Source organism: Numida meleagris, chromosome 2, assembly GCF_002078875.1.
Source record: "Numida meleagris isolate 19003 breed g44 Domestic line chromosome 2, NumMel1.0, whole genome shotgun sequence".
NCBI lineage: Eukaryota > Metazoa > Chordata > Aves > Galliformes > Numididae > Numida > Numida meleagris.
Genome location: NC_034410.1, coordinates 131,992,716 through 132,004,956, shown reverse-complemented (window position 1 = coordinate 132,004,956; position 12,241 = coordinate 131,992,716). Strand labels below are relative to the sequence as shown.

The following is a 12,241-nucleotide window of genomic DNA, read 5'->3' as shown; positions in this document are numbered from 1 at the left end:
AAAAAAAATGCCAATGCATGGTACGGATTAATAAGGAGAATAGTTTTATGTTAATACCTAAGGGGAAAAAAAACCACAGAACTGTCGGCATGTTCTGTAAGCAAACCCAGAGAAAGGAACAGCTATGACTGAGGATTTTCTTTTTTTGTTATTGTTTCTTTTATTTTGTTTTTCAGGAATTGTAAATAGATCAAAATGCTAGGTTTGAGAAATTCACAGAGTTCTTTTGCTCTCACCTTTAAAACCATAGCTAAGCATAATATTGAGGAAGAAAGAAAACACTTGTCCATTTTGAAGATAAATAGCATGCATTTCTTTCAAAGTTTCAGAAGACTATTTAAAATTTGTATGATTCCATTAATTCCCTTTTTGATATAAAATCAGTGCACACTTCCAGGGGTTTCTGACAGAAATGGAAAATCATACTTAAAAACGAGATTCTGCATGTTTTTTACTGCAAGATAAGTGTGCAGTGACTCTAAGAAAAAGAGTTTTAGGAGTAAGGCAAAAAAAAAAAAAAGTCCATCAAAATCAACAGTTTAGATAAAAATGTTTCATGGTGTATCCAGAAGTTTTGTCTAATCAGGTATTATATCTATTGGAGAAAAAGAAGCAGACCACATTTAAAAGTGAAGGCCACTGTTTAAAAATAATAATGAAAACTAATAATGAAAACATTACATTAATAATGCTACAATGCCCTGTTTTTAAATATAATATTCTTCTTCTGAAAATTTCTGTAGTACTTGTCATTACATTTAATTGATTGCACTTGACAGGCAGTGACTCTGCAGTGAAATGACCACTTTCACTATTATTGGTCATGTGATCTTCCTTTCTAGTATGTAGAGTGAGAACTAATGTGCCAGGTGAGATTGCATGTATGTGGAAAAAAATAACTTTAATAATTATTTTTGATATTGCAATGAATCAGTCTATCTTTTAACTTCTTCTAAAAGATGTGCAGCAAGGGGGTCTTCCGACACACTGCAGGGGGCGGAGTGTGTCGGAAGACCAGATAGAACTGGCATCAAGGGTCTCTTTCCCCAGTGTCTGGCTTAGTACTCTTACATTGTGAGCCTCCACAATTTGTATAATTTAGTTTCACTGCATTTGTTTGCTTTCTAACCTGCAGACCAACTTGGAAAAATGAGCTTGGTCAAGGTTTTGAAAGTTTTTGTCTAAAGGGAGGTTATGTTTGTGGCTTTTTTTGCTGATTTGTTTCTTAACAAATTCTTAAGAATTTCTACACTCACTATCCTTTTAGCAATATCATAGGAAAACATGATTTTGAAATAGGTAATAAACATAGGGAAGGAAAAAAATCCCAAACATATGGGCCCTTTTCTGTCTATATATTAGTGCTTCTCTTTGCACGTGATATAAATGATATATTTGACAGGGTGTTGACAGCGTTAGCTCTGAGCTGCTGATTTTTTTATTTCTTCTCTTTATAAAGGCATAAATCTTCATATCCGTATGTCTTTTATGTTTCAATGGCAAGTCTCAAAAATAGTTGATTAAAATTCACAATTTTTTTTTTTTAAATCACTCCATAATGTCCCCTTGGTAAAATTTTATGGAGTAGGGTCAAATAAGGTAGCAGAAAAAAGACTGTTAATTTTCATTTATAATTTGTTAATAATGGAGCCTCTGGAAAGCTTGGGAGGTTTTAATTATTCTCTAACTTTAAATGGAAAATAATCTCCCCAGCTCTCAGTAAACAGTACATCTCTAGGTTCAAATCATATTTTTCTAAACAGTGTTAACTACTATCATCCTCCTCTGAGACATTTCAAAGTATCATTGTGATATTAGTAACGTTAATTCAATTTTTGTGCCTTTACTTGTCTGTATGAATTAATCATTTAACAAATCAGGCCTTTAAATAACGGATAAAATTGGATCTCCATTTTCTGAAAGGCTTGTTACTACAATATTCAGGCATTATACGGTCATGAATCAATTATCTTTGCATTAGTGCTGTGGGACGATATTAAGGAAAATAAAACCAGCCACCTTTTGTTATTTTTTGTGTAATAATTATTCTGAGCAATAATACAGTACCCTAGTAACATAAATCCAAAAGTACTGACATACTAAATGAGAACAAATATTCCTATTTTAAAGAGAAGATAATAATCAAACACAAATAATATTATTGTCCTATGGATCAAATTCTAGTGGTGAATTAATTGCTAACTCATTCAAAATTTTAAGCAAAACTCCCAGCTTCTTTAAAAAAATTGGAAAGTGCTAGTTCTGCAAATCTCAGAAGACAATGTTGGTTGTAATGAGTTTCTTTGCCACTTAAATACATTACTAAGAAAGGGATTTGGAATACATAAGTGCCATCTAGAACCTTGAATTTAGTTCAGTAATTGAATTAAGTATAAGAAAGACAATATATCTTAAATTAGGAACTATACTACAAGATGTGCATCCATTTATGCTCCTAAGGGAACCTCTGCTATCTCAAGAAGAATAATATATATATGTCACTTTTAATATTTAAGTCAGCAAGCAAGAAAAAGGAAAAATCAGTTTAATGTTGAAATGAATCACATCCCTCCCTCAACCAAATGAAGTTCACCCATACAAAGAATCAGAGAGTTTCAAAAGTGTTAGAGTACTATGAATTTTGCTCCTTCATAGTCCTAGAGACATTTAACAGTGAGGCAGCTAGTTAGTCCATAAAGTAGGGTTAGTGGCCACATTTAAGAGATTTCAGTGGTCACAATAAGTGATGTCAGTAGGAAAAGTCTAATAACGTAGGACAGTTAACCAAACTGGCAATGTATGGGGAAAATAATGTGAAGAAAATTTGTATCGTAAATTGACCTCTGTAAAGTTCTGGCAAGGCATTGAAAATGATTGGTATAACTGCACTGGTATGGCCTTGATTCAAGTACTATTTTCAGTTTTGGACACTAGAATATAAAAGTGATATAAAACTATCAGAATTTGTATAGTGATAATGAAAACTCTGGAGGGTGATACATGAGGAGCAGCTCAAGTCACTTGGTTTGTCCAGCCTAGAGAAAAGGGGACTGAGGGAAGGCCTTATGGCAGCCTACATCTTCCTCACAAAGAACGGACACTGATCTCTTCTTTCTGGGAACAGCATGGAGCTGCATCAGGGGAGAGTCAGGTTTGGTATTAGGAAAAGGTTCTTCCCCAAGAGGGTAGTTGGAAATTGCAATGTTTCCCAAGGAAGTGGCCACATCAAGCCTTCCAGAGTTCAGTAAACATTTGGACAATACTCTTAGACATGGTTTAATTTTTAGATAGCCCTGTGTGGAGCCAGGAATTGAACTCTATGATACTTCTGGATCCCTTTCAACTCGGGATTTCTTATGATTCTATAATTCTTTGAACTTATTAATAGCTTCTTTGAGTTAAATTAGTGATTCATATACAGCAGAAAAATGGAATACTCTTATGAAGTGTTTAAAATAAATCCTGAATCCTTTGGTGCTATTAGCTAATAAGTAGCTTGGAGAGATTAGGAGAAAGAGCATCAAACACAAGCTGGGTTTTCTTTAAGTCTGTCATAATGTAAATATCTCTGTAGGATAGCAGTAATTCTCCTGGTGTTGACCTTTTTCTTTCAGTTACTGAAGCAGAACTAAGTCAACTTCAGAAGTAATATTCTGTTATTTTTATTCTCGCCCTATTTGATTACTTATCTCACTTTAGTTTTAAAGATCTTTCAATAAGATTAAGCAAGATTATATATTATATGTATTTTAAAACCTTTTACTTGAGAAGCATTAATTGCACCTTCACAGAATCACAGAATTGCAGGGGTTGAAAGGGACCTCAAGAGTTCATTGAGTCCAACATCTCTGCTAAAACAGGTATCCTATAGTAGGTCGCACAAATAGGCATCCAGATGGGTCTTTAATATCTCCATAGAAGGCAACTCCACAACTCTCTGGACAACCTCTTCCAGTACTCTATCACTCTTACCATAAAGAAGTTCTTCCACATGTTAGTAAGGAACTTCCTATGTCCAAGTTTTAGGCCATTCCTCCTTGCCCTATCGGTACACACCACTGAGAACAGCCTGGCCTCATCCATTTGCCTCCCACCTCCCTTTAGATAAACATTTATCAGATTCTCTCTCAGGTTACTCAGCCTTTCCTCATATGGGAGATGCTCCAGGCATCCCTCCATATATCCCTTAATAATCTTTGAGGCCTTTCTTTGGACTCGTTCTAGGAGATTCCTGTATTTTTTGAACTTGGGAGCATCGAACTGGACACAGTATTCTGTGGCCTCATGAGAGCAGAGCAGTAGAGGAGTATCACCTCCCTCTATCTGCTGGCCACACTCTCTTCAATACACCCCAGAATGCACCTTGTTTTTCTTCGATTTCTTATTTTTGTCCCACGTAAGGACATTAACACTTAAGTGTGAGATTTCTTTGGAATTTATTTGCAAGTTTCAGTAAAGTCATGAAATTATGCCAAGTCATTTGGCAACACTTCTTAAACTGTTGTATAATTATTTATCAAATAGAGGTGGTTAGAAATTGATTGATTTGTTTTATTTTATCTCATTTTGTTTCAATAGAGAGAATAGAATTTCTGCAAAATAGAATTAAAGTGCGTAAGTCCTGGAGAACAGAAATCATTTCTCATTCACTTTGTTGCCTTACTACTACTGTTGATCTGTTTTGATTTTATTCTGATATAGATTCCAGTTTACAAATGCAAGCTTTGATTACAATTTATATATTAATATATATTAACTATTATATATTATGGGGAAGGGTGACGGATGTCATCTTTCTGGACTTCTGCAAAGCCTTTGACATGGTCCATCACCACATCCTTCTCTCTAAACTGGAGAGGTATGGATTGGAAGGATAGAATGTTCAGTGGATTAAGAGTTGGTTGGCTGGATGCAGCCAAAGGGTTGTGATCAATGGTTCTATGTCAGGGTGGAGGCCAGTCATAAGTGGTGTCCCCCAAGTCTCAGTCTTGGGACCAATGCTCTTCAACATCTTCACCGGTGACACAGGCAATGGAACTGAGTGCACCTTCAGCAAGTTTGCAGATGACACCAAGCTGAGTGGTGCAGTTGATACAGTAGGGGAAGGGAAGCCATCCAGAGGGACCTGGACAGGCTGGAGAAGTGGGCCCATAAGAACCTAATGAGGTTCAACAAGGCCAAATGCAAGGTGCTGCACTTGGGCTGGGGCAATGCCAGGTATTTGTACAGACTGGAGGAAGATCTCCTTGAAAGTAGCCCTGCAGAGAAGGACTTGGGAGTCCTGGTGGATGAGAAGCTGGACATGAGCCAGCAGAGTGTGCTGGCAGCCCAGAAGGCCAACTGTGTTCTGGGCTGCGTTAAAAGAGGAGTGGCCAGCAGGGAGAGGGAGGTGGTGGTCCCCCCCTTTTCCGCTCTTGTGAGGCCCCATCTGGAGTACTGTGTCCAGGCCTGGGGAACACAGCACAAGAAACGTGTGGAACTCTTGGAACCGGTCCAGAGGAGGGCCACCAAGATGATCAGAGGGCTGGAGCACCTCTCCTATGAAGAAAGGCTGAGGGAACTGAGCTTGTTTAGCTTGGAGAAGAGAAGGCTCCGGGGATACCTCATTGTTGCCTTCCAATATTTAGAGGGAGTGTATAAACAGAAGGGGGAACAATTGTTTACGGGGGTGGATAGTGATAGGACAAGGCGGAATGGTTTTAAACTGAGACAGGGGAGATTTAGGTTAGATATTAGGAGGAAGTTTTTCACTCAGAAGGTGGTGATACACTGGAACAGGTTGCCCAAGGAGGTTGTGCATGCCCCGTCCCTGGAGGCATTCAAGGCAAGGCTGGATGTGGCTCTGGGCAGCCTGGTCTAGTGGTTGGCAACCCTGCACTTGGCAGGGGATTGAAACTCGATGATCTTTGAGGTCCTTTTCAACCCAGGCCATTCTATGATTCTATGATTAATTACAATTAGAAAATATTTAGAACCCTATTCATTTAGCAAAGTGTTAAAATTCCACTCTTTTGCAAATTGAAAACTATTTTGAGGTCAGTTTTCAGATTTGCAAGGGATTTTTTTTCTTAAAACTCATGTTTACATTATGGAAGGCAATAAACAAATTCTATAGGATATTATTTGGATTAACAATTACTGTTAAATAATGCTTAACTGTTCTAAAGACATATAAATGTGCATCAACCAGTGATGTATTAAAGCAACAAAGCTTGAAAGAAATTTGCTAAGTATTCTTAAAAGATTGTTTTATATATTTAGTAGTCTACCTGAACTTTCAGTTTCAACTCTTGAAGAAAAGATATGTTATAAAAACTGTCTTCTCATTTACATATAGGCTTCCTTACTGTTTTTAATTACAGAAGTTTTTCTTTTTATTTTATTCTGATTTCCTTGACTCCTTTTACTGTGTAGTTATATTTAAACCTCCCTGTACATAAAAAAAAAAAATAATTTTATTTAACAAGTCAAAGTTGGGTAGGTATTAGCTTTTCTGTTATGCCATCTCAGTGACTTGTGGCAGACACATCTACGCAAAATAAGTGTTTGCTGTTGGTCTGTGATGAGCACTGCAGTATTGGCAGTGGAAGAGAAAACACAGATGTTCACAAGCATTGAGCTGATATGGCAACTCTGCCCACTTCTTTTGTTAGCAAAAAAAGAAACTGACATATTTTAAACTGTGCATATGAAAAATAACCACAATTAAATCAACATAATTGAACAGAGACAAACAGCATATCCAAAGAGTATTCAGGGTTGACTGGAAAATGATCTCCCTTGGCAGAGATATCCTCCCTCTTAATTGAAATGTACAGAATTATTTTCAAAATCAAATATATGCATTTATTTTTTTTAGTAACTGCATTTTTTTTTACAGATCTATGACGGCAAAGACAATACTGCTCACCTGCTGGGTGCATACACTGGTGCATCATTAAGAGGACTGACTTTAAGTAGTACTTCAAATCATTTATGGCTGGAATTCAACTCAGACATGGAGGGCACTGATGAAGGCTTTCAGCTTGTGTATACCAGTAAGTATTTGTGAAAACAGTAGTAATAGATTTATGATTGTAAAGGAATGAAAAAAATAATTTCTTGTAAGATAAAAATACAATCCAATGATGGATGATTATAAAATCAAAAGAAAATCACTCATTAAAATAATCTAATTTCATTATTTTTTTCTTGAAAAATCCTACACTAAACAGCATACTAACACCTCGCTTTGAGAGTACTTTCTCTAATTTGATAATTAAAATTCTGTTTTTTGTTTCTTTTTCTGGAGGGTTTTTTTTAATGTATTTTCTGTATTGGAGAGGATAAAAAATAGAATTTCAGGAAGGAGTACTAGCACATAAAATATTTATACGTGGGTAATTTTAAATGTAAAACCTAATATCATTGTTTCATAAAGATTTGTTTATTAGTAAAATAAATTCTCCATCTTTAGACTCACGTTCAATACAAACATTGCATTACATTAACAGTTACTGAATTTGGATTATTGTTTAAAAAAATCCAGTGTGGAAGCAAAAGGAGAAGAGATTCCAGACAAAAATGTCTTAACTCTATGCAGACTGACAAAATTAAACTGTAAAGATTAGAAGAAGTGAAATCTCTTCAGATCTTTGATTTATACAGGAAACATATATACATCTTGTTTATCAGATGATGAATTATGAAAATATACATAGTTGTTACTTCAGGAAAAAAAAGAACTTACTGTCTTTGGAAGAAGGGACAGGCAACTTGGGAAGAGTACACAGTTGTTGCTAGGATATGCAGAGGGAAAATTAGGAAGTCAAAAGCCCAGCAAGAACTTAATCTGACCACCACTGTTAAGGACAATAAAAAAGTTTTCAGAAATTTATTAACAGCAAAAGGAGGGTCCAGGAGAATCTCCATCCTTTGCTGGGTGTGGCAGAGAACATTACCACAGAGGATGAGGAAAAGGCTGAGTCTCAATGTATTCTTTACTTCTGTCTTTAATAGTCAGACCAGTTATCCTCAAGGTACTCAGCCCCCTGAGATGGAAGGTGAGGATGTGGAGAAGAATAAACACCTACAGTTCAGGAGGAAACAGTTAATGACCTGCTACTCCACCTAGACTATTGCAAGTCCTTGGAGCCAGATGGGATCCACCCATCATTTACCAGCAGTCTTCATCAACTGGGGAGGTCCCAGATAAATGGAGACTTGCCAATGTGACACTCACTCTGAGGAACAGCACAATTTCACCCAGACTTTGGTATCAGGGAAGGTCATGGAGCAGGTTGTCTTGAGTGCGATCATCCAACATGTACAGGACAACCAGGGGATCAGACCTAGCCAGCATGGACTTAGGAAAGGCAGGTCCCGCTTGACCAGTCTGATCCCCTTCTATGACCAGGTGACCTGCCTAGAGGATGAGGGAAAGGCTGTGGATGTAGTCTGCCTAGGCTTTAGTAAAGCCTTTGACTCTGTCTCTCACAGTATTCTCCTGGAGAAGATGGCAGCCCATGGTTCAGGCAGGTGTACTCTTTGCTGGGTGAAAAACTGGCTGAAGGGCCTTGCCCAGATAGTGGTGATGAATGGAGTGAAATCCAGCTGGCGACCAATCACAAGTGGTGTTCCCTAGGGGTCAGTGTTGGGTCCTGTCCTTTTCAATATTTTATTAATGATCTGAATAAAGGGACTGAGTTTATTCTCAGTAAGCTTGCAGATGACACCAAGCTGGGAGGAAGTATCGGTCTGCGTTAGGGTAGGAAGGGCCTACAGAGGGATCTGACCAAGCTGGATTGCTGGACTGAGATGAATAGTATGGTCTTTAACAAGACTAAATGCCGAGTCCTGCGTTTCAGTCACAACAATCATGCAATGCTACAGGCTGGGGCCGGCTGGAAAGCTGTGTGGAGAAAAAGATATGGGAGCATTAGTTGACAACTGGCTGAACATGAACCAGCAGTGTGACCAGGTGGCCAGGAATGCTATTGGCATAATGGCTTATATCAGAAATGGCGCAGTCAGCAGGAGCAGTGAGGTGATCATCCCTCTGTGCTCTGCACTGGTAAGGCTGCACCTCAACTGCTGTGATTGGTTTTGTGCCTCTCATTCACTATGAGAAAGGCAATGAATCCCTGAAACATATCCAAAGAAAGGCAAGGAAGCTGGTGAAGAGTCTGGAGCACAAGGCTTATGTAACAGAGGGAACTGGGATTGTTCAGTCTGTAGAAGAGGACGCTCAGGGATGACCTTATTGCTCTCTACAGGAGCTTGTAGCAAGATAAAGGTTGGCTTCTTCTCCCAGGTAATTAGTCATAGGATAAGAGGTAATGGCATCAAGTTGCACCAGGGGAGGTTCAGGTTAGATATTAGAAAAAAATTTTTCTCAGAAAGCTTGGTAATTCATTGGATCAGGCTGCCCAGGGAGGTGATAGGGTTGCCATCCCTGAAAGTGTTAAGAAAAGTGTAGATGTGGCACTGAGGGACATGGTTTAGTGGGTGTGGTGATGATGCTTTGACGGTTAGATTAGATGATCTTAGAGGTCTTTTCCAACCTTTATGATTCTATGATTATATTAAATAGCATGAAATTGATTGTAATTATCACAGTGGCAGTCCCTTAATCTTAATATTGACCACCTAATATTGGTACAATATTGTACCATTTGGAAAGATGATTTTATATATAACTGTATATACATATATATACAGTTTTATTTTAAGCATGACACTATATGATATAAAATATCCCTTAGATCGTTTGGGTCCAGCTGTCCTGTCTGTACCCTTCCCAACTTCTTGCCCACTTCCAATCTCCTCTCTGGTGGGACAGAGTGAGAAACAGATAAGTCCTTGATGTTTAACTAATTGCAGAACATCTGGATGCTATAAACACTGTTTTAGTCAATATAAACCACAGCACCGTATAGGCTGCAATGATGAAAATTAAGTCCAAAGAGTTAATTATCAACACCGATGATACAAAGTATAGTCCATCTCCTTTACACCTTCCCTTCAGATTTGAACATGAGTAAGGTCCCCTCTGAACCTTCTCTCTTCCAGGATGAATACTCACAGCTCTCTCAGCCTTTACTCAAATGAGTTATGTTCTAGTCCATTAATCACCTCAGTGGCCCTTCAGTGGACTCCCTCCGATATTTCTATATGTCTCTTGGACTGGTGAGTACAGAACTGGACAAGATACTCCAGGTGTTGTCTCATCAGTGCTCAGAGTGATGGAGAAGGATCACCTTCCTCAACCTGCTGGCAATACTTTGCCTAACACAGGTCAGGAAACCATGAACCTTCTTACTGGCAGTGGAGCATCCCAGGCTCATTTCAACTTTTCTGCCAAACAGCTTTGCAGCTGGGTGGCTCCCAGTGTATACTGTTGCCTAATCTTGTTCCTCCTTGTGTGCAGGACTTGGCGCTTCTCCTTTATAAACTTCATGAGGTTACTGTCAGCCCAATTTTCCAGACTATTTAGGTTCCTCTGGAACGCTGCACTACCCTCTGGTCTGTCAGCCACTCCTCCCAGTTTTGTGTCATCTGCAAACACACTGAGAGTAGACTCTGCCTCATCATTCAGGTTATTAATGAAGATGTAAAACAAGATTAGATCCAGTATTAGTCCCTGGAGGGTACCGCTAGTTACTGGCCCTTCAAGTAGACATCATGCTACTGATCACTACACTCTTGGCCAAGCTATTCAATCAGTTTCCAGTCCACCTTATTGTCCATCCAGCCCATACTTCAGCAGATTCTCAATGGAGATTTTATAGGAGAAAATGTCAAAGGCCTTACAGAAGTCCCCACAAGGTCTACAGAATCATTGTGTATTTTTCAATGATTCACTGTGAGCATTCATGAAATAGCCAACTATTGCCATTTTAGATCACTTAGATTGTATCCCTACCTGCATGGTGTTCTTCCCGAAGAATATAGCTCTTCTCATTTTAGGTCTCGTTATCAGAACTGCCTGCATTATGTGAGTAGCTCAAATAAACTTGGCAGCTGAAAAACTGTTAGTATGTATGCTTAGGCAATGGAATTGCATGTTTATTCTCATTCTCAAGAGGAAAGTTATCAATTAAAAATACTACTTGTTGCTCTGCCTTTAAGTAGGCAGAGATGAGGACTTTTCAGAGTTCTAGACATTTTAACTTTTTTTCACACAACACAATCACCATTTTTTCTTATTAAAAATGGGAAATTCTAACTGGTCAATAAATATCCAAACTGACAATATGAAAATAACTTTTTCTCATGAACCTCTCATTAGCCTTGTTAGAACTTCTGTAGTGTGATCTGCAGAAGGAAACAATAGCTTAGTTAGAAATTAGAAGAGTTCTGCTCAGAAGTTGCGGAAGCTGTTCAGGGGGTGAGCCATTTTCAGTGAGACATTAAATGAACTGAAGGAAGAGATGAGATAATATATCATTTGACTTTCTTTTTCACTCATGTGAGCAAAAAGCCCTACCCAACCTGATACTTTTTGTCTGCAAAATAAAACATTGAACATTTTTTCAATCAATGAGTAGTAATTACTCAGTACTTGAGGAGAGAATATGAAAGGCTACCAACTGTTGGCCAGCTGAACAAATATAGCCAGCTTCACTGAACAATGCAAATATGAAAAATCATTTGCTTCTGTGCTAGCTACATTTAGGAATATCAAATTGACACAAACTCTTTGATTGTTTGTTTGTTTAGCTACACAAGTTTGAACTGTATGATATAATTATAAAAATTGTTTATTTTTGAACAAAGTGGGGAATTGAACTGCTTCTCAGTTAATAATAATGGGAAACCTTATTAATAGGATCTTCTGCCTGAATTATAGTTTGTTTTCCCAAATATTTCCCTATAACATTATTTTCTCTGTAATGTTTAGGTCATTCTCTTTCCTTCTTGCTCCACATCTTTTAATTCTCCTTTTTTTTTTTTTTTTTTGCTTGAATTTGCTATATTGTCATCATCATCATTGCTTTCTTAGCATAGTGTTTAAATTTACAAACTATTGAAAGCAGGTTTAGGGTAGTAACTTATGAATATAACAGTATTTCTCTATTACCATAGGTGCTATTGTGCCATTCCCATTAGTGTGCAAAGTAACAAACAAATATACTGTGCGGATTTGTTTATGAGCCTATAAATGTCCATTCACAGATGAGATTATTATCAAAATTCATTTTAACTGTAATTTTATAAATTACAATATTGTTTTAGAACTGATTGATATTATTGCAAATTT

The 12,241-nt window shown here is 37.7% G+C and overlaps 1 protein-coding gene across 3 annotated transcripts in view; it reads left to right on the top strand.

Annotated features, from left to right (window-relative positions):
* CSMD3 (CUB and Sushi multiple domains 3) overlaps positions 1-12,241 on the top strand; it is a 641,503-nt gene that overhangs the window by 435,514 nt on the left and 193,748 nt on the right. For all 3 annotated transcript variants that reach the window (XM_021388208.1, XM_021388207.1, XM_021388206.1), the window contains one exon: positions 6,881-7,037. In XM_021388208.1, coding sequence (XP_021243883.1) covers positions 6,881-7,037 — 157 coding nt within the window. The remainder of the gene's footprint in view (positions 1-6,880; positions 7,038-12,241) is intronic.